The sequence below is a fragment of the Tasmannia lanceolata genome, unplaced genomic scaffold (genome assembly GCF_043159265.1).
Source record: "Tasmannia lanceolata isolate RefF3 unplaced genomic scaffold, GAP_Taslan_0.1 ptg000012l, whole genome shotgun sequence".
In the NCBI taxonomy this organism is placed as follows: domain Eukaryota; kingdom Viridiplantae; phylum Streptophyta; class Magnoliopsida; order Canellales; family Winteraceae; genus Tasmannia; species Tasmannia lanceolata.
Window position 1 is genome coordinate 33,581,293 of NW_027518689.1, and position 21,364 is coordinate 33,602,656.

The 21,364-nt window shown below is 37.8% G+C and overlaps 1 protein-coding gene across 1 annotated transcript in view; it reads left to right on the top strand.

The window, feature by feature from the left end:
• Positions 1–21,364, top strand: part of LOC143888743 (membrane protein of ER body-like protein) — a 28,421-nt gene that overhangs the window by 3,884 nt on the left and 3,173 nt on the right. The window contains exons 2-9 of the mRNA XM_077393159.1: positions 165–731; positions 3,693–3,839; positions 6,126–6,266; positions 7,380–7,544; positions 8,103–8,318; positions 9,733–10,020; positions 15,362–15,628; positions 18,587–18,648. Of these exons, the coding sequence (XP_077249274.1) occupies positions 165–731; positions 3,693–3,839; positions 6,126–6,266; positions 7,380–7,544; positions 8,103–8,318; positions 9,733–10,020; positions 15,362–15,628; positions 18,587–18,648 (1,853 nt within the window). The remainder of the gene's footprint in view (positions 1–164; positions 732–3,692; positions 3,840–6,125; positions 6,267–7,379; positions 7,545–8,102; positions 8,319–9,732; positions 10,021–15,361; positions 15,629–18,586; positions 18,649–21,364) is intronic.

Sequence of the window (21,364 nt, forward strand, 5' to 3'; positions counted from 1 at the left end):
GAACAACCAATTAACACAGTAGAGAGTATCCTAAACTAACTGTATCATGAACTCCTCTACTTGCCTTAATATGATTTAAACCCATGTTCTTTTCTCGTAGTGCATGTACTTCGTTTAAGCAAGAGATGTATGTTACAGAATGGTTATGTTCTGCATGAATACAGGTATTGAATCCACTGATGAAATTGATAGAACAGAATTCAGAACTGTTGGCGGGTCCCCCGGTGAGAAAGACCTAGGAAACAAAGCCGATTTTGGAACGAAGAACTCCGAAATTCAAAATAGATTTAACGTTTTAGACCACCACCAAAGTTCCAATAATATTGGGCTTGAAGGCCAATCAAGTTCCTTTATATATTCTGAAGAGTATTGCGAAAATCGAACTGAAAGATTTGAGCCCGATAATGATGGAATTGAAACACATGCTTTTGGTAGACCTGTACGTGAGAGTAACCTGGAAGTAATGGATGTTGAGAGGGTGTTGGAGGAACAGGAAACACATGATTTGTACTGTCCTAATTGTAATTCATGTATTACTAAGAGGGTTATTTTACGGAAAAGAAAAAGGGTAGTTCGAGATCTCAAATATGATTTAAAGCGTGAAAAAATTCAACCAGTGCTACCTGATCTGGATGCTAGTCCTGTTGAATCAGCTGTTGGTGATCAAAATGATCATACAGAGCCTGATATATTCAGATGTTTATCGTGTTTCTGCATTTTCATTCGAACGGGTACTCTTTTTCCTTTCCCAATCATATTAAAATGTGTAGTGTTTGTTTTATCTGTTATTTATTATGCACTGATTTTTTTCCTAAACTATAGTCAAGTTTCATGATAGACAATTTGTTTGTGGCGATCCAAGATAATCTTTATGATCAAATAATGCTTGAATTCGCAATTTGGTAATTTACTGCTTGCATTGCTAACCAAAATGGTATACTTTACGGAGAAATGGTTATTTAACTCTAAATGTTAGTAGTGTCGCTAAATTTATCTTTTAGTATAGTATTCACACACATAAATGAATATCCAACAGTTAGATCGTCCCTGATATCCTGTGCCAGTTGCTAATTTTAGTATCTCTGTTTTATTCCAAAAATTCCTTTCTTGCCTCCAATTGGATCTTTTGAACTGGATTCCATCTATTTCACCTCCTGGAACCATCCAAGTTATCCAACCCTAGTTCCCGACCTTCTATTGCAACCTGCCTTTCCATAGACATCCTACATCACCTACATGTGGAGTAGGAATTAGTTTCAGATAAACGGTTCTTTAGGATTATGACCAAGAAAAACTTGAAATGTAGAGAACCCCATCATTCTATTTTTATAACAATTAAACTCAAACTCAAACTCAATTTTTGGTAGTACAAGATCCAAATTCCATCACCTACACTTGAGACCTCAACATATTTCCCAATGTACGATTGACCTCATTTGACCATCGGTTTGAGGATGATAAGACCTGATGAATTTTAGAGAAGTCACAAGCTTTCGCCAAAAAATGTTCCAGAAAATACTAATTTCTATCCTGGTCTAATTTAATGGCCTTTGGCAAACCATGATACCGTACCGCGTCTTAGAAGAATAGATCCGCAATCTTGCTAGCATCTTGGACTGACTTACATAGAATTAGGTGGGCCATCTTTGAAAACCTGTCAACAACAACCAAGATACTATCCCTACCTGTTGGATTTCAAGGATTTCCACGCACAATGTCCATAGAAACCAATACGCATGGGTAAACAGGAATAGGAAAAGGAATATACAATTCAACGTTAGTAGAAGTACCTTTAGAAGTTTGATATATTTGACACTTCTTTATATAGAGAGAAATATCACGATTCAAGCTCGGCCAGGAACCTCTCCCGCACCAACAAGGCAGTAGTTTTATGCTTGCCTAAGTGTCATGCATTGTATGCTTCCTTGATGATGAGTTTCCATAGACATATATTAGAGATATATTAGTTTGTCAGAATAATCATCTTCCGCATACTGATTTTTAGCAACTCAAACCCAAACACATCAACTCTCATCAAACTCAACAAAACATGTTTTCTGCTCCACTTGGTTTTAGTTATGACTTCTTTTTTTTTTTTTCTTTAAGTAAACACTTGCAAATAGTTAACCTAGTTTGCATCCTTGGGTTTAACATATCCGCCCATTCATATGCTTTAGACCTTCATGGTCAGAAAATAGAGTAAACTCTCCATCAAATAGTGCATCGAAATATTCAAAGCTCTAACACTTTCATATAACTCCAAATCCTAAGTGGAATAATTAAGTACGACAGCACCCAAGTTCTCCCTAAAATAACCCACAAGCCTCAAAGTTTTGGCTTAGGACAGCACCAATGCCAATACGAGAAGCATTACAATCAAGTTCAAACAGCATATCAAAGTCCGGTAGAGCTATACATGGTGACTAATGATACACAGCTTTATCTCCTCAAAATCCTTTTGAGCTTGAGTTGTACACTTAAATGTTTCTATCATCATCAAATCAGTAATAGGAGCCGTAATTGTACTGAAACCAGCCACAAACCTTTTATAGAAACTCACAAGTCCATGGAAAGATTATACCTCATGTATTTTAGTCGGGGTTGACCACTTGTCAATCGCTTGCATCTTTGCTTCATTTGGATTGATTCCTTCATCCAGCATCTCATAACCCAAGAAGATAGCCTTAGAAGTCATCGAGATGCCCTTCTTAATGTTGGTAAATAGCTTATGCTTCCACGAGTTCTCCAAGACCTCTCGGAGTTGTTGATGTGTAGACATATCCAAATTGTAGAAGGGAATATAATCCAAGTATACCATCACAAATCAACCAACAAAAGGCCTCAATACTTGATTCATCACCCACATAAATGTACTAGGTGCATTAGAGAGATCAAATGGCATCACCATCCATTCATTCAACCTTATCATAGTTTTGAAAGCTGTTTTCCTTTCATCTCTAGACTAAATTCGAATTTGCTGGTAGCCACCCTTAAGATCAATCTTAAAAGACACAGAAGCTTCACTAAGTTGATCCAATACGTCATCTAAACTAGGAAGAGGAAAACGATATTTGATTGTAATCTTATTGGTAGTGTTGTATTCTGTCATATGTACATTTATTATGGAGATAGTTAATCATGGAAGTCTATGCTTTACTTTTTTTTGTTGTTTGTGCTCATCAAGGTTAGTTTGGTCTTTGTATTAATGGAAGTTAATATAAGGCAAAAGAGTCTTATTCTCTCTTTACACATTTCACACCACATTTCCTGTCTCTCCTCTATTTATTCTTCCTTCATTCACTCTAACATAACCATCAAGCATCATGCTATCAGAGCCTCTTCAAGGCCAAAATCTGTTTTCCTTTTTTCTTTTTAATAAATAGTTATTTTTTTTCCAGAAAAAGGTATATACTTGCACATGAGCACATCCTTGTAAACACCATCTTCTATACAATGTATACAAAAACATGACATTCCAAATTCCCAATAGTAATGAATTTCCATTACTATTTTCTATCTTTCAATAGAATGGAGCTTACTATTCGTTAAGTTTGAGTGGCATGAATGTCTTCGGTATTATTCCCTATGGGGTATCATCATGTATTTCTCCACGGTACTCCATAATTGATTAGTTGTCTATTTTTCTCTCATAACAGATTACTGAGTTTAAGCATTCTCTTGTAACTTAACAGCGAGTGGTTTTAAATTATTCCCAGTTTTTGGAAGAAGAGATGAAGGTCAAAACTTACAAAGTCGACAACAAATGCCAGCTAAGAATGCGAATCGGATCTTCTCTATTTTTGAAGTGTTGAAGGGAAAAAAGACAGAAAAGGATCCAGGTAAGCATGCCATCTTTAATTATTCTCCTCATTTGAAAAACGAGCATTTGTAGGCATTCAGTGTGGTTTTATATTATTTTGCTAGGTGTGAAATTTTGAGGCACATAAAGAAAGTTTCATTCTGTTACGTGCTTAAATAATATACGACTTATGCCTTGAATATCTGAAACGTGGAAATTAAGGAGGTTACCATTTTAATGCTTACTTTCAAGCTGTTATACCCCTCCAATGATTTCTTGCCTGCAATCAGAGTTTGTTCTTTAATTCTAATATTCACAAACTTGTGCTATGAAGGACCTTGACAATTGTATTATTGAATTTCGTTCAGAGGCTATTACCTAAGACCATGTGCTAAACACATTTTTCAGCATTAGTGGGATTTGCTTAAGAAGGCCCAGTACATAGAGGACGCAAAATTTCACAGGCTGGAAAGAGATTCACAATCCACGACACCCATTCAAAAATATTTGACTATATTGAGAAAGAACCTCTATAACAAAGATTTGATTCTCTAGGTCTAAAGAAACTCTGAACTCCATATTCATGAATGAATCTGCTACCATGTTGATTTCTAAGATAAAGCATCGCTCATTTCCCAATGCATTATTTTTAGGCTTTCGCAATTCTGGTTCTACTGCAAATTAAGTAGTTGCTGTCTCCTTAATAACCTCTCCATCATTTAGAAAAAAAGATAAAATGTATAATAACTGGTACCCACAACCACAACAATTTCTACAGAATGTAAGCAAATTTCCATATAGAGTAAATTGTGGTCAATCCATAGTAATTAACTTCTGGAAATATAGACAAAATACAGAATGAGGTCAATCACAGAGCAAATGTTGAGCCCCAGAAAGAACACATAATTGCTCAAGCTTCAATGGTTAATTTCTTGAAATAAAACATTTGGTTTCCATGACTGAAGAGAACATCCCAAATGAGACGACAATGATGAGAAATTTCTTACCAAGCTGACATCATTTTTTGTGGAAAAAGTCCTCTCAGGACTCGATGAAATTGCAATCTTGCTCTGTTCAGAGATCTAAGCAACAATAATCAGAAACTTTATGTGACTTTTGATGTTAATGAGTTTGAGAACCATGCATGCAGTAATCCGGAATATTTTCAGTATCCCAAACGTTCAATTTGATATTAATAATTATAGGTTACTGATATTGCCACTGCCATTTATAAATAATTGCACTAACCTACCTTGTCTTTTCTTTATTAATCTGCTTCTGAGAGCTTTTTTTGGAAATTGTGATCACCTTTGACAGCTGGTTAAATACTATAAGACAAGGTGAGTTAGTGCAATTATAAAAACATGGTAGTGTGAATATCAGTAGCCTAGTTATATTGGAGCTCTGCAGATAGCTAATCTGTAATGAAGTCTACAAGGATTTTTTTCTGATGCAGATCTTGATCTGTATTGGTGCAGTAGTTAACTTGTCTCAGGAATTAATAAACTGTAACCTTTATCTAAGCAATACCTTTAATCAAAGTTCAATAATTTAAAACAGCTTACCAATCAAAATAAAAAAAAAAAAAAAAAAAAAAAAATTCAAAACAGAAATTACAGTAAGGAAAATGGCTTCACTTGTCTGGTTGAGAAATCAGCGAGTTGTAGATTTTTTCATGAAAGGTTCAAAAGATATTTATCAAATGTAAATAACATTAAAAGGTCCAATTTATTTGGAAAAACAAGCCATGAATATTTCAGAAACAATGAAAGAACCTAACAGTTATTTGAAGTTGAAGGTTGAAAAAACACCCTGTTTTATATTCCATGCCAAGCCCAGTTTACTCTGACGACTTTTGATTTTTTAATTGGTTTGGTTCCATGTGTATTGAAAAACAAAAGTATAACATGCAGTCTTCTTCTATGATTTTTCCACTGGGATATATATTGGCCCAATAATATGCAATATCTTATATCCTGATAAGAAATTAGCTTATTCTATGTCAGATAATTCCAGCACGCCTTAAATATTAACATATATCTGAGATTCAGAACAGTAAAATCCAGCTATAAAAGTTGTTTGTTTCTCATGCAGGGTTTCTGAAAAAAACAAGTGCTAGCCGGAGGGGCACGGGGCGAGCCTTTGGCTGCATTCCCTGCATGTGGGCCAGGCTGTGCAGGTCGTCTGGCCCACATGCAGGGTGCTCAGCCCGAGGCCGTCCAGCCTGGAACCCCTACGGCGTCCCCAAGTCATTTTCCTTCTGAAAGTAGTGGCTGTATTCATCATGCAAATCACTCGACACATTTCGTTTGATATGATGATGCAGGGGATGATGATACAATGGAAGACAAAGAAGTTGCTGTTGAAACATTACACCCATCACAGACACCTGGATCTTCGCTGCTTACAGAAACAAAAATTGCAGTTGGAGAGAAATTGGACGATGTTGCTAAAATGAATGGTGCAGGTATGGTACAATTTTTATTTTTTAGAAAAACATTAATGGGATGAACCAAATTGCACATAAGACTAAGTGCTATACGTTGTTAGTAAGAAAGAGAAAATATACTGTTTTGAAGCAGGTTGTAATGGGAAAAGGGGGGACAAGGAGAAAAAGGAAAAAAATTACCTAATTGTGGGAGGAAAGAATGGGAGTCTTATTAGTTCCACTAGTCTTCTTCATTGTTTAATCGAAGCCGTGTATACCAAATTACAAGAATGACCTTTAAAGGGATGTAAAGGCAAATAAAAAAACATAATAATTCTATATAGACAGTACTGTTTTTTTTCTTTTTCCTTTTGAAAATTTAGAGAGAGTACTGTTCTTATGCTAAGTATGTAATATGGTACCATACTCAACAGAAAACCATTTTCTTTCTTTGCCCTACGAGTGACTATATCAATACAAAATCCCTATCATGGATCTGCCATATCACAAAAATCACACAAACTGGACAACCAAAACATTCAATTGGAAGACTTTCAGCCACTGGATGTGGCTATTTCATCAATTTTATCTTCAATCCCCATTTGTGGCCTTCTCAGTTGCTCCACTTAGATGATTAGGTTCATCTAATTGCCGTGACATTTATGCTCCAACCACTTGCGAAGGGGCCCACTGTGTATGGGGTCCAGATCTTTTACACATTATGCTGTAGTGGTCTGATTGGTAGAAGGGCAAATACAAGTTTCCACACAATATGATTTCCCTGAATAAACATAAGCTATTGGCCTGGGCATAATGCATGCAGCATTTATGTAAATGTGAATATTTGTTTTATAATTTTTTATAAAATTCAAAAAATGCATTCAGACTTCTAATGATTTTGTTATTATATGGGTTTACCTTCTAGCTCAGTTGGTAAGGCTCTGTTCTCCAACCTTGAGGCCAGAGAGTCAATTCAGCTTACCTACCAAAAAAAAAAGATATTGTTATTATATGCATTTTTAGCAAAAAAATCATTTAAATTAATGAATTGAAAACGAATAACAAGCTTATTAGCAAGTAGAAAGAGAGATTGCAGCCATAGTTAGGTGAAATTTTTGGTGATAATGGAAGTCACTCTGTTTTGTAAACCAGGAGTTCCACTGCCCACAAAGTCTCATGTCGATAATGGAGAACAAGAGGAGGTTCCAGCATTAAAACCTTCGAAAGATGTTCTGGTTATGCCCAATCAAGGGGCTGGGCCGCTCAGAGAAACTCACATTGACACAGGAGAGAAATTGGACAGTGCAATTTTTGCAGGTATGGGATAATTTTCTCAAATAACTTATGAATGTTGTGAACGCCAAGGACATTTTATGAACAAAGCCTGATGCTCTTAAATTGTTCAAAGTCGAGCCTTTGCTCTAGTGGTGGTTCCCTCAATCATGCTGTTGAGGTCGTAGGTTTAAATGCAAGTAGTCATTGATCCTTCAGAAGTAACTTATTCATGTTATCATTTGAAGGTTCTTGGCGCCTTATATATTAATATTCCCCCCTCCCAAACTACGTTCCATGTAGTTTGGAACCACTCGTACCTGATTGCTTTACAAATATGTGAAATCCATTCATGTATTCATCTATTTTATTACCATATTTCTACATGTGGTCTTTCATCCTTTGAACTTATTCATGCTATCACTTGAATAGGATTGAGACAAGAAGTCTCTCTGTCTCTCTCCTTTCAGTGGGACATAAATTTGAAACATATCTTCACTCTCTTGTTAATTAGGTTTCAGAACATGTACTTATTTATTATTCATGGTGCTTTTGACGATATGCTTAATGACTGGTAATTTTTGGCTTTCAATGTTGATGCAGGGAACGTTAAAACAAAGCATGTTGAAAGTGATAAGATTAAGCTCTCCGAACAAATTCATATCACTTTTGGGACACAAGTGGAGGTTTCAGTACCGAAACCTCTGGAAAATGAGAAAAACATGTTGATTTTGCCAAAACAAGAAGGTTCACTGGATGGAGCAAAACAAACTGATATTGGAAAAAAATTGGAGGGTGCGCCTAAAAATAACATTACAGGTATGAAGCAAAAATCGCAAACTGCATAACTGTAGGATGATCCTAAAATCAAAACTACATTTTACTTAAAATTTGTAAACATGTGAATATGGGTGGTGGATGGTGGAGGGCATAGAAGGTTCCAAACTACAATGGAAGGCAGTTCCAAACGTATTTCTCCTCACAAGTCTTGCCAAAAAGTGTTCCAAAATGAGTTGGTTAATGGGTTTAGTCTATTTTATCTTTATTGTACCCCCAAGTCTCATTTACTGGAAGGGGCATCGACGTATGTTTACTTGTAGCAACAAATTACCCATAGCTTTCAATGTTTTAGCATAGTAGCACTGGATGGAAAGCAATTGCATAGATAAATAAGAGTTGTCTGATCTAAACTAGATGAGACACTTACAGATTAATTAGGTCTTCATAACATATGCTTCTATTACAGTTAATTAGGTCTTCATAACATATATTATTTCTTTTTCTTTTTTGAATCGTATTGCATACTTGTTTCTCATGCACAATGTTTGTGGACATAGGGTTAATGGATGCTCCTTTTTGGCTTTATATGTTGATATGGTCAATGATATATGCATCCTGTTGAAATTGATATTATTAACTTGTTTAGCCCACCACCCATATTTAGACAAAGCTATGTTTGATGAGTAAAATGGTTTATTTCATTAATTCCAAGAGTCTGGCACGTGAAAATATCATACCAATTTTGGATAATAAGTGAAGAATCCAGAACCCAGACATTTGGTACATAAGACAAATATTATTATTTTTTAAAATTTGTTGCCTGGAAAAACACAAGCTGGCATTAGAGAGATTGGAAATGTGCATACCAAAAACAACAGGTATTAAAGGAAAACATGCCTCTATTTGTTTGGTTGCAACTGTTTTGATTTTATTCAAAAGATATGGAAGAAAAGTGAACCAAACATCAGGTATTAAAGGGAAAGTGCCTCTGTATTTTTTGGTTGCATATTACAGTCCTCAGTGGGGGCCCACCTAGGTATGGGACTGGGTGGGACCCAGCCTGGTATGGGACAGGTTTAAAGGGCCTTGCCTAACGCGTTCCATCAGCTCTGGAGCTTTTGGCGTATTGGTAAGGTACCTAACATTGCAACTGTTTTGATTTTATTCAAAAGATAAGGAAGGAAACTTAACCAAAACTGACTTCTCATTTTTGACATACTAATTAAGCATTACATTATCCTATATAAAGTGACTGGCACTTTCATGACTGTACATAACAAATAAACGAAGGCAACTGATATCCGCACGATAAATCAATTGCCTAAATAAATCACAGATAAGATAGGAAACAGGTTTGGCTGTTCCAATAATTAGGTTTCCATAGTGTATAATTATCTCACATGCAGAGAGGGTCTGAAGATATATGCTTAATGGGTATTATATGTTGATGCAGGAAATGGTACACAACATGTTGAAAGAGATATTGTTAACTTCTCTAGCCCATCATCACATTTAGGCAAGACTATGTTGAATGATAAAAATGATACCATCATATTAGTTCCAAGAGCCCCTCTCCCTGAAAATTTTGATTCCGATTTTGGGAAACAAGTGGAGGATCCAGAACTGAAACAATTGGAAGATGAGAAAAGTAGTCTGATTCCAGCACAACTTGAAGTTCTGCTGCCTGGAAAAGCTCAAGCTGATGTTGGAGAAAAATTGGATGGTGCGCCTAAAATTGCAGGTACGAGGAAATATTTTAAAATGAAAAAAGAATGGGGTGATCAAATTGTAATCCGTTGAAAATACTCTGTATTGTTTTTTCTGCAACTCATTGCAATGTTACCGCTTAACTGTTTAGAAAAGAAGGGACATAAGAAATTCAAACTTTGGATTTTCATTATTGACCACTTACGCATCACATTATCTTATGTTATTTGATTGAGACCTGACAATGCTACCTTCCATGAAACATACATATATATGCATAACGACAAACAAACAACTGAAGAAAGATAGGAGAAACCAAAACTATCTTTATTGCACATATGTAAACATGTGAATATGGGTCGATGGATGGTCGCTTACGCTACGAGTCATTCACTGTTTACTGAGCAAGCAAAACCAATGGGTAAGCATGCTATCGCAATCTTCGGGTTTATTTATTGAGAACCTCTGGAGAGAGGGACCGAACTGAACGACTAAACCGATATGGTCCCGTCAAAATTCTTTGTCTCTAAATAGAGACTATATTGTTGCCATCCCCCCATGATAAGGTAGAGAGCCAAACCAACCCAGCTTCAAATACATACTAATAAGGGCTAACATGGAATTTCTCCCAAGATCTGTATTGACACAATAGTTGTTCCAAAATTATGGTTGTGGATTTGTTTTCATTAAAAGAGGCATAAATTGATTGTCAGATCCATATGATGGTACAAATTTACCATATTTTTCACCATGATACAACTGGTTGCAAAACGTATTCCATACAAAATCACAGATCTCAGGGGACAAAAGGATACTAAGCTCTCCATTGTTCAATAGGCCATTTGGATGGAAGAGATTGGGTTGCTGCTTGCAGACCTCTATTGGGAGACGTTGGGAAAGCACTGTTCTTCGGGCTCTACATAATTTTTTGGTAGGTAAGCTGGGCTTAGGCAGACCCCTACCAGATAATTAATAAATATAACTAAGAATTACATTCTTTCATAGGAACCTCCAGATCTATCCTTTGATACAATGTCTAAGAGGGCTGAGGGGATGGAAGAGAGGGAGATGTTCTCCCCTTTACATATGCAGTCGGGTTTTGAAAGGAAGTCTGCAGCTGTGTTCGCCCCTCTCCTTACATGAGTTGCATTCCCGCTTTTGAAATAGGTGAGGTTTGCTTTGATTTTAGTTCATATGGGCTTCTTTTTCCACGGGCATTTGTAGTTTCCATTTATGACGGTAACTGCAATTATGACTCCTTCCAAATATCTTTGATCTTGTTTTCCATGGCAATTAGGATCCTTTGGTGAATGGATTGATCTCCAATTCGTGATCTCTTCCTGCTCAATAGTTTTTTTAGAACATTCTTTGTACGGCCCCTTCTCAGTCTCTCAAGATGCCCCCAATTGCAGCCTGGCCTACATATGTTAATGAGGTAGAAGCTCATATACTTGTAAAACATATTTACACATTCAAGTTGAATTTCGCTGGAACCTTATACGTTGAGGAGACTCAACATCGCTTGGAATTGAGGTACAAGTCATGCACTTCGAAGGTTGGCTAATATCATGGCTGAGATTGCAGTTTGAATGGAAGGTGGCGCTGATTTACAGATATATCCTTAGGAGCTCTAACGAGATGGCAGATGGTTTGGCAAAGGAAGGGATTTCTGGAGTGCCACTTTGCATCATAAACACATTTCCACTTCGCTAGTTGTTAAATTCTTACGTTTGGCTGTTCTTATTCGTTTTGTTTATTATTGGGACTAGCTCAGTGATGGAGGCCAAACCGACAAAGAAAAGAAATAGAAGAAAGAGGAGAAATAAGGATGTGTACGATGGAGCAGTAACTAGTGTGATGGCACTTCTAGTGAGTTTCCAATTACAATAGGACTGCACCAAGGATCAACTCTAAGCCCTTATCTTTTTACGCTAGTTATGGATGAGCTTACGGAGGGTATCCAGATGAGGTGTTGTGGTGTATGTTATTTGCAGATGACATAGTATTAATCGACGAAACCAAAGAAGGAGTAAATGCTAAGTTAGAGTTATAGAGAACTACTTTGGAATCCAAAGGTTTTAGACCGAGTAGGACTAAGACAGAGCATATGGAGTGCAACTTTAGTAATGTAAGGAGGCGGGACGAGGATGTAGTAAATATGACTGGACAGGAGGTACCTAAGAGGGATATCTTTCCCTATCTTGGTTCAATTCTACATAAGGAAGGATAGATTGAAGAGGATGTTAACCATAGAATAAGAGCAGGTTGGTTGAAGTGGAAGCTTGCCTCAGGAGTTCTGTGCGACCGTAAAATCCCTACCAAGTTGAAGGGAATGTTTTATAAGACAGCTGTGAGGCCAGCCATGCTGTATGGCTCAGAATGTTGGGCCACCAAGAAGCAGCATGTGCATAAGATGAGTGTAGCGGAGATGCGAATGCTTAGATGGATGTGCGGCCACACAAGGTTAGATAGAATTAAAAATGAAGACATTCGTAAAAAAGGCGGGGTGGCACAAATTGAGGAGAAGATGAGAGATCACCGCTTAAGATAGTTTGGACATATCCAACGTAGGCCTTTGGATGCTCCAGTGAGAAGAGGCGACTCATGCCAAGTTGATGGAGTAAAAAGAGGTAGGGGCGGACCGAAAACGACTTGGGTAGAAACAGTGAGGAAAGACTTGATAGCTTGGATAGGATAGAATGGAAGAAAATGATCCACGTAGAAAAACCCAACTAGAGCAAGGATTAGAGCTGGGTAGATTCCTTTCACCTTCTTCATGAAATTTTTCTAAAGGATTCATTTAGCTGACCCCAACTAGTTTGGGATAAAGGCTTTGTTGAGTTGAGTTGAAAAATAAATAAATGCCCTAACTTTTTAAATATCATGGAAAATAAAAGCCCTAAAACTAAATACTATGGAAATAAAAATCCTAGAAACTAAATAACATAGAAATAAATTCCTAAAAGTCCAAATGGGCAAATATGCCACTTACTGGGCTACAATATGCACCCAGCCCCTTGTCTTTGCAGCTCTCACTTCAATCTCCTAGGAAATATTTGTCGTTATTCTTCAAAAATAAATAACTAAAAAGAAAAGAAAAATGCTCGTTTCTCACGTGCGACATATCTATTAAGTGTTTCTATTAGATAGGGCCCATTTCAATGTAATTCTATAAGTTAATAGTGTTAGTTCTAATGTTAATCTCATAGGCCCATCTTAGATGGCCCTAATGGCATATATTGCGATTATGGATGGGGAAGTTATAAGTACACCATTTCTGAGGTTGGGTATTCAACCTCTACAAAATATTTTTCTATTCTTCTTCTTTTCCTCCTCTCTTTTTGTCCTCTTTTTGTCATCTACTTTCTTTTTCGTTAATCAAGCAAGGATGATGTCTTCTAAACTTCCACATGGTGTTAGAACAAGATCAAAGGTATAGATATTATAGCACCGCTAACTCCCGACTCTTCTCTCCTGTCTTGTGTGTTAGGAATTAACAACGCAGCAGAATAACAATGCAAAGATAAAACGAAAGATCACACACAGAACACACAGATTTACGTGGTTCACCCAACTAGTTTGGTATGGGCTACGTTCACGGCAAAGCGACAAGCCAATGATTCCACTATTCTGAAGAAAAGATTACAAACCCTCACACCTCTCTAGGGCGTCTCCTGATATCACATCCTTTTTATATGGCGTTCTGAGACGCGTTACAATAAAGAGAAAAAACCCTAATTCATGAAAGTACGAAACTACCCTCAGTCAGGGTAGAATGTACAGTACTTTCCAGATTAGACCGAGATCAGGCTTCACCAATAACATTGTGGATCTTACCTTCTCCGTTATCGGTGTCATTAAAACCTCAATCAAGTTGCTGTCCCAAAACCCTAACCCCACCATTCGAAATTCATCTTATACCTCTTAATCAATTTGTTGCTCCAAACCCTAATCACGCCATTCAAAAACTCTAAATACAACTTCTTTCCATTGTAAAAGGCGTCACCCAAACAAAAGTAAATTACTTCAAAAATCTTCCAAAAGTCTCCGTTGTTCTACAAATTGAGATTTAACAGATGGGCCTTCTTAGATGAATATTGCAAAGTCTACCGTACAGCTGTTAACACCAGCAGCATTGTGCCACCCAAGAATTGGGCCCAAACAAAAGAAAGTGACGCCAAGTAGTCCAGGTTTAATGGTTAATACAGAATAAAGAGGGACGGAAAACCTGAGTTTGGAAGCAAGAAAGGCCTTTAAACCTTAGACTTGGCACTTTTTTATTCAAATTTCCCCATTTGTTCTTGAGTTAGACTCGTTCCTCTATCCTATTTCTATTCATGATATCCTTCATTATCCGAGCTTTAACTTTTGTTAAGTTACCAAGTGATTCTCGATTCCGGTACTTATTTTTTTCTTTTAAAATCTTCAAAGTCTTGGCTAACCTGTGGCCTGTCCACCCATCAGCCTCGAAAGCATTCCAACACTCCCTCACCCTCTCTAGACAACTTGGTTCTTTAAGCCACATAATTTTGAACCTCAATGGTAAAGGGCACGATGATCCCATTCAAATATCCACCACTAGAAGAGCATAACCTAATGCTGGTGTAGGAAGGGCCACCGTTAATATCCCTGGGAAGTAGGCCATTGAGTCCTTTGAGATGAGAAATTTATTCAAGTTGTAGAATCGGATACTCTTTGCTCTATCAAAGGGAATTTAGCACCTCCCATTGATAAATCCATAAGCTCATCCTATGTTTCTACCAACAAACTTGGTGAAACTGCTTCCACGCAAGGCAATATTACTCTCAGCGGTCCTCTCACATAAGAATCAGGTGATAAAAAAGTCACCTCCGTGTACCGTGGAGAGCCCCAACTAGTCTTCGTTTCATCCAGCTCCTCTAAATTATCCCCTTAACCTTGGATTTCGTTTTATGCAACTCCACGAACCAATAACCCTCCTAGGATCAACTAATGTACAATTTAAACCTTGTATTATTTTTTTTGAATGGTACAATTTAAACCTTATATACTATCCACAAAACATAAACCACCCTAGTCTTGACTGATTGGCACCAGAATGAAGGTATGATCTATCATTATAACTTTCATAAATTATATAGAAAACTCATGGAATACCCGGGTAACCTACGTATTTATGGTACTTATATTAACAATTCTTATACCCTGACAGAAGAAAAACAAAAGAAGCTAGAATCACATTAAAGCACTTGGGTGCCCTTTATCTATTCTACCTGATCTATTTTGTCTTATGTGAAGTATAAACCAAGCTAAAATTTACATTTAAGTTGGTCCATATGTTACCCTGAATTATATTATGAATTGACAGGTTGTTCTTTCTTGTTGTCATGGTGCAGAGGATGATGAGATACAACCCATTGAAGAAAGCGTGGTTAAACGAGTGACAGTGTTGCTATCCAATAGCAAGAGTGAGATTTCTGTTTCAACAGCACCAAATGTTATGCCAGTTACGGAGACTCGAATTGATATGGATGACCAAAGGGTGGAAATAGCTACAACTCATGAGTGGGAAGTTCTTAAAAGCATTGTGTATGGGGGTCTAATCGAGTCAATTACAAGCCTTGGCGTGGTTTCATCTGCAGCTGGTTCTGATGCTACCACACGTAAGTTCCATCATAGTTTCTTATCTAATTTATGTCACTATTATTATGGTATATTACAAGACGATCCCTTATTTTTCAGTTACTACAACTTAAGTAATGTACTTTTAGTGGTTACAACGGCCTTAACAGTCTTCTACGACATTAGAATTCTGAAGCAGTAGATAGAAATCACTGGAATAGCTTTTTTCTTTTTTTTTGAAATAGAGTCACTGGAATAGCTTTTATGACTCAAAGATGGAAATCATTTGATTTCAATTTAAAGGATGTTGGATTATAGATGTAAATTCAAACAAACGTAAGGGATATTAGATCTGCCAGTTATATGCCATTTCATATACCTTTTTCCTTTTTTTTTTTTTACCATTGCTCTATTTATTTTATCTGTTAGCCCATTCATTGCCCTACCTTTTCCTCTCGGGCTCTGTATCTTTTCATTTTAAAAGTGTTTATTGGCTTTCATTTATTTTCTGTTCATGGGTTGTTCTTTATTTCTTCGTTCTTTCTTCTTGTTACATCATTTTTTCTCTTCATCATTATTTGTAGAACATAATATTTTGCACTTCCTTTTGTTCCTTCCCGTCTCACCATCATTCTCATTAGTGGAGGCTCTATGTTACTGGTGACAGTAAAACTTATGCAATAGTATTCTGTGATCCTATTTCAGGTTTTACTTTGTTGTATACTACACATTGGCTTTGAATTTTAAGTCATTGATTTGTTTCAGTTATTCAGGGCATTGAGAATAATAAGGATTTGTTTCAGTTATTCAGGGCATTGAGAATAATAAGGATGGAAATTCGGAAGACTTCCATCGCAAAAGATCCTTTATTGTTTCTGTGAAGAGTGCTGGACGGCAACCTTCCAGCAAGATTTCTTGCACTAGCTATATATGTGCAAATCCACAGACACACACACACACACACACATATATATATGAGAAAAGAGTTTCTACACCCTGGTGTAGATAACTTATCTACACACTAGCTTAAAATACAGTGGGGGCCACATTGTTTGGGTGATCCAAAGCATTCATTTGATGGGCCCTCACATAGATAGGGTGTGCCCAAAAAATCAGCTCCATAGGATCATCCCAACCCTTCGATTTGTGGAGGGAAAAATGGACGTGTATAAGCCTGCACTCCCTGGAGTAGATAACTTATCTACTCCCTACCTTAAAATAACAGTTGGGACCACATTGTTTGGGTGATCCAAAGCATACATTTGATGGGCCCTCACATAGATAGGGCGTGCCCAAAAAATCAGCTCGATAGGATCATCCTAACCCTATGAACTATGAAGGCAAAAATGGACGTGTATAAGCCTGCACAAATCTGTCCATTTTTTGCCTCCACAGTTCATAGGGTTAGGATGATGCTATCGAGCTGATTTTTTGGGCACACCCTATCTATGTGAGGGCCCATCAAATGAATGCTTTGGATCACCCAAACAATGTGGTCCCAACTGTTATTTTAAGGTAGGGAGTAGATAAGTTATCTACTCCAGGGAGTACCTTCTCTTCTCTCTCTCTCTCTCTCTCTCTCTCTATATATATATATATATATATATATATATATATATATAAGGAAAAGGATTGTGCGCTCGAGCGCACCTAAGCTATGCGCTCGAGGGCCCAAACACATGGGTCCCACATTTTTTGTGCTGATCAAAACCATTCATTTTCAAGGCCCCATCATAGATAGGGTGTGTACAAAAACTCAGGTCCATTGGATCATCCTAACCCCTCCAAAAGTGGAGGGCAAACATGGGCAGATTTGTGGCAAACGGTGTCTGTCCATTTTGACCTCCACAAATGGATGGGTTAGGATGATCCTATGGAGCTGATTTTTTGTACATACCCCATCTATGTAAGGGTCTTTCAAATGAATGCTTTGGATCATCCTAACAAAGTGGGCCCACATGAGTTTGGGGCCCTCGTGCGCACCTAAGCTTGGTGCGCTCGAGCGCACAATCCTTTTCCTCTCTCTCTCTCTCTCTCTCTATATATATATATATATATATATATATATATATATATGAGAAAAGAGTTTCTACATCCTGGTGTAGATAACTTATCTACACATTAGCATAAAATACAGTGTGGGCCACATTGTTTGGGTGATCCAAAGCATTCATTTGATGGGCCCTCACATAGATAGGGTGTGCCCAAAAAATCAGCTCCAGAGGATCATCCCAACCCTTCGATTTGTGGAGGGAAAAATGGACGAAATGCTTTGGATCACCCAAATAATGTGTCCCCACTGTATATATATATATATATATATATATATATATATATATATATATATATATATATATATATATATATATATATATGAGGAAACTGTAGCTTGCCCAATCACATGGGTCCCACATTTTGGGGAGTGATCCAAACCATTCATTTGCAAGGCCTTATCATAGATAGGGGGTGTACCAAAAATCAGCTCCATAGGATCATCCTAACCCCTCCATTTGTGGAGGACAAAAATGGGGCAGATTTGTGTCTGTCCATTTTTGTCCTCCACACATGGAGGGGTTAGGATGATCCTATGGAGCTGATTTTTGGTACACCCCCCATCTATGCAAGGGACTTTCAAATGAATGCTTTGGATCATCCTAACAAAGTGGGCCCCCATGTGATTGGGCAAGCTAGCTCACCATACCAACAGTTTCCTCATATATATATATATATATATATATATATATGAACATGTATGTGCAACTCATATTCATCTGACTATTTTCATGTACACACAAGGGTCGTCATGATATTCATTCGTCTAGGGGCATATTTGTCATTTAGTAACCACAGCTTGCTGCGCATTGTTGTTTTCTTAATTAAGAATTATGGGATCTTTCCATTCTCTCGCATAGATAGTCCTTAGACCACTAAGTTTTGTTTTTCCTTCTTCCATAAGGATTATACGTTCTTCTTTACTTTTCTTTTTATTGCTTTGGCAGTGAATATCGTAGCCCTGGGGTTGGCAAATCTGATCGGCGGACTATTCATGATTGCTCACAATGTGAGTAATTTTTGATGTTATGATTATTGTTTGTAGTATGTGCATGGACAAAATATCTTGTTATTGACATTCATATGGAAATACATTGACCTGCTAGTTACATAGTTTCTGCTCATACTGAAAACATTTTTTGGCTGAATGAGAAATGAAATGAAACTTAACTTTTTTTTACTGAATGAGAAATGAAACTTCACATTAGAACAAAAAAAGTCCTCTTCCTATTTTGTTGGAAAAAAACTATATTATGCATGCGTCTGATTCTTTCATCATGAATAAAATTTAGACTTGATTCTTTCATCATGAATAAAATTTAGACTTGATTCTTTCATCATGAATAAAATTTAGATTTATACTGCATGAAAATGTTATATAGCTGGTAAGTAATTAAATTTCTTGTGCTATCCACAACGCAATAACATTTAGTACATCAAAGCATTCGGTATTAAGCAACAATGTGACCAGTTAACAAGGACACTTGACGAAAACATTACTTTTATAGGTCGTTTGGATCTTAGGGAAAAAATTTCCTTGGAAAATGAGTTTTCAAGTTGGCGAACTTATTTTGCAATGATTTTTCTTATTTTCCATATTTATCCTTCTTAACCCTAAAAATTTTCATTTCGTGGTCATTATTTGTACTCTGATCTAGGAGCAATACCAAGGTGTTTCAAAGAAGGGTTACCTTGACGTAGGTCTGCCTCTGGCATTGGTGCTTTCTCCATCACGATTATTGTGAAAAGACATCCACAATAATTAGCCTCGGATAGTTTATTTGTGAAAATGTATGTATATCCAAATACGGACCACAGATCCAATCTGGTATCTTCCTCTTCCTTCTTTCACTCCTTCAATCCTGAAAGGTCTGGTAGGCTCTTTTGGCAAATTCCTTTGTGCAGATGATCGTACCTTAACCCTTGAATATCCAATGTCAGTTGGTTGGTGTTTTCAGTTCCGGGAAGCAGTGAATCAGTTCTAATGTGTTGAGATGATCCGCCGAGCAATCCGATCTGATCGTGCACAAATATAACAGAAAAGTAAAATAAACAAGCAAATCAAGTCACAAGATGAACACCAAGATTTTACGTGGTTCGGCAAAGCCTACTCCACGGGCGAGAAACACGATCTTCCACTATGAGAAAAAACAAAATACAAGGATTACAATGGATTAATCACAAACCCATAAACCCGCAATCCTTTCCTTGCTTCTCAAACCTAAGATCGTACCCAAGAGAAAACCCGAGAGAAAACCCCAAGAGAAACCCAAGAGAATACCCCAAGAAGAAAACCCAGATAGAAAACCCTCTATTCTTCTTCTCCTCCCTTTGTCTCTCTCTCTTCACTTCTCTTTTTCTTTTTCTCTCTTTCCTTCTCTTGATTTTTCCACTCTCCAAAAAAGAAAGCCACTTCCTCTTTTTAGTTGTTTCAAAGAAATCCAAATAAGAGGGTTTCTATTTTTGCCTCTTGCCTTCCCAGCCAAGCCACCTACGGTTGGTGGGAAATAAGGCAACTTTCCAACAATCTCCACCTTGGCTTATTTCCCAGCCACCTGAAGATTTTTCGTTGATGTCTCCACCGGTTCACTATTACCGCAAACCACCAGTGGCCTTCTAAAGTACCAGGTACACACCCTCGAATCACCTTGGTTCTGACTCCTCCCGATTCGATCAACACGACCAATGCACATGTGTAGCTGCCAACCCGTTGACTCACCTAGTCAACCTTGGAGAGGGATCTCGATTCATCCTCCCCAACGCAGGTACTGTCATCCTCTCACAATCGTCTGCAACTTGAAAACCCGTCTCTGCACCAACTGCGAAAGAGACCCTACGCATGCCCGCGCTACCACTCTGTTTCCGACTAACCATCGAGATCTTAGGAATACTAGTCACCGTGTCCCCAATCAGACGATATAATCCACCACACTTCTTTCCTTTCATCGGAACCATACAGCTGCGTGTGATTTTCATGGCTCCACCTGTAGCTGAAAACCTGCAACCCCTGGAGTCCAACCCGCCAAGCGATAGTAGATTCTTCCGTAGCTTTGGGACATACGCCACACCACCCAAAGTACGAACCACTCCATCAAACATCTTGATCTTCACCGTCCCAACTCCCGTGACGTCATAAGTGGACCCGTCACCCAATGACACTGCACCAGCCCTTGTCTCTTGGAACATATCAAAATATTCCCTCCTGGAGTATACATGAACAGAGCAACCTGAATCTAGAATCCACTCATCATGAGAAGTGTGATTACCTGAGGAGACTGTGAGAACGTCTCCAAACACTTCGCTCTGTTCTCCTGCCACCACATCATTCGTAGCACCATTGTCCACCCGGTCAGCTCGCTTTGGACAATCCCGCTTAATGTGGCCATATTCCTTGCAATGGTAACATTGCACACCCTTTTCGCCGACCCTGGATCTTGACCTGCCTTTTCCTGATCCCCTGTCAGACGACCTTCCTCTTTGATTTTCCCACCATGAACAACCAACCCTTGTTCTTCACTTACACCAAGAACATGTTTCTTCTGCATCTCATTCGATAAGAACGATGCCGTGACTTCCTCAAATTTTATCGTATCCTTACCATACAATAAAGTCGTCACCAAGTTGTCATACGAATCAGGAAGAGAAGTAAGAAGCAAAAGGGCCTTGTCTTCTTCCTTCAACTTTTCTTCTACCTTGTGGAGCCGATCCAAAAGCCCGTTGAACAC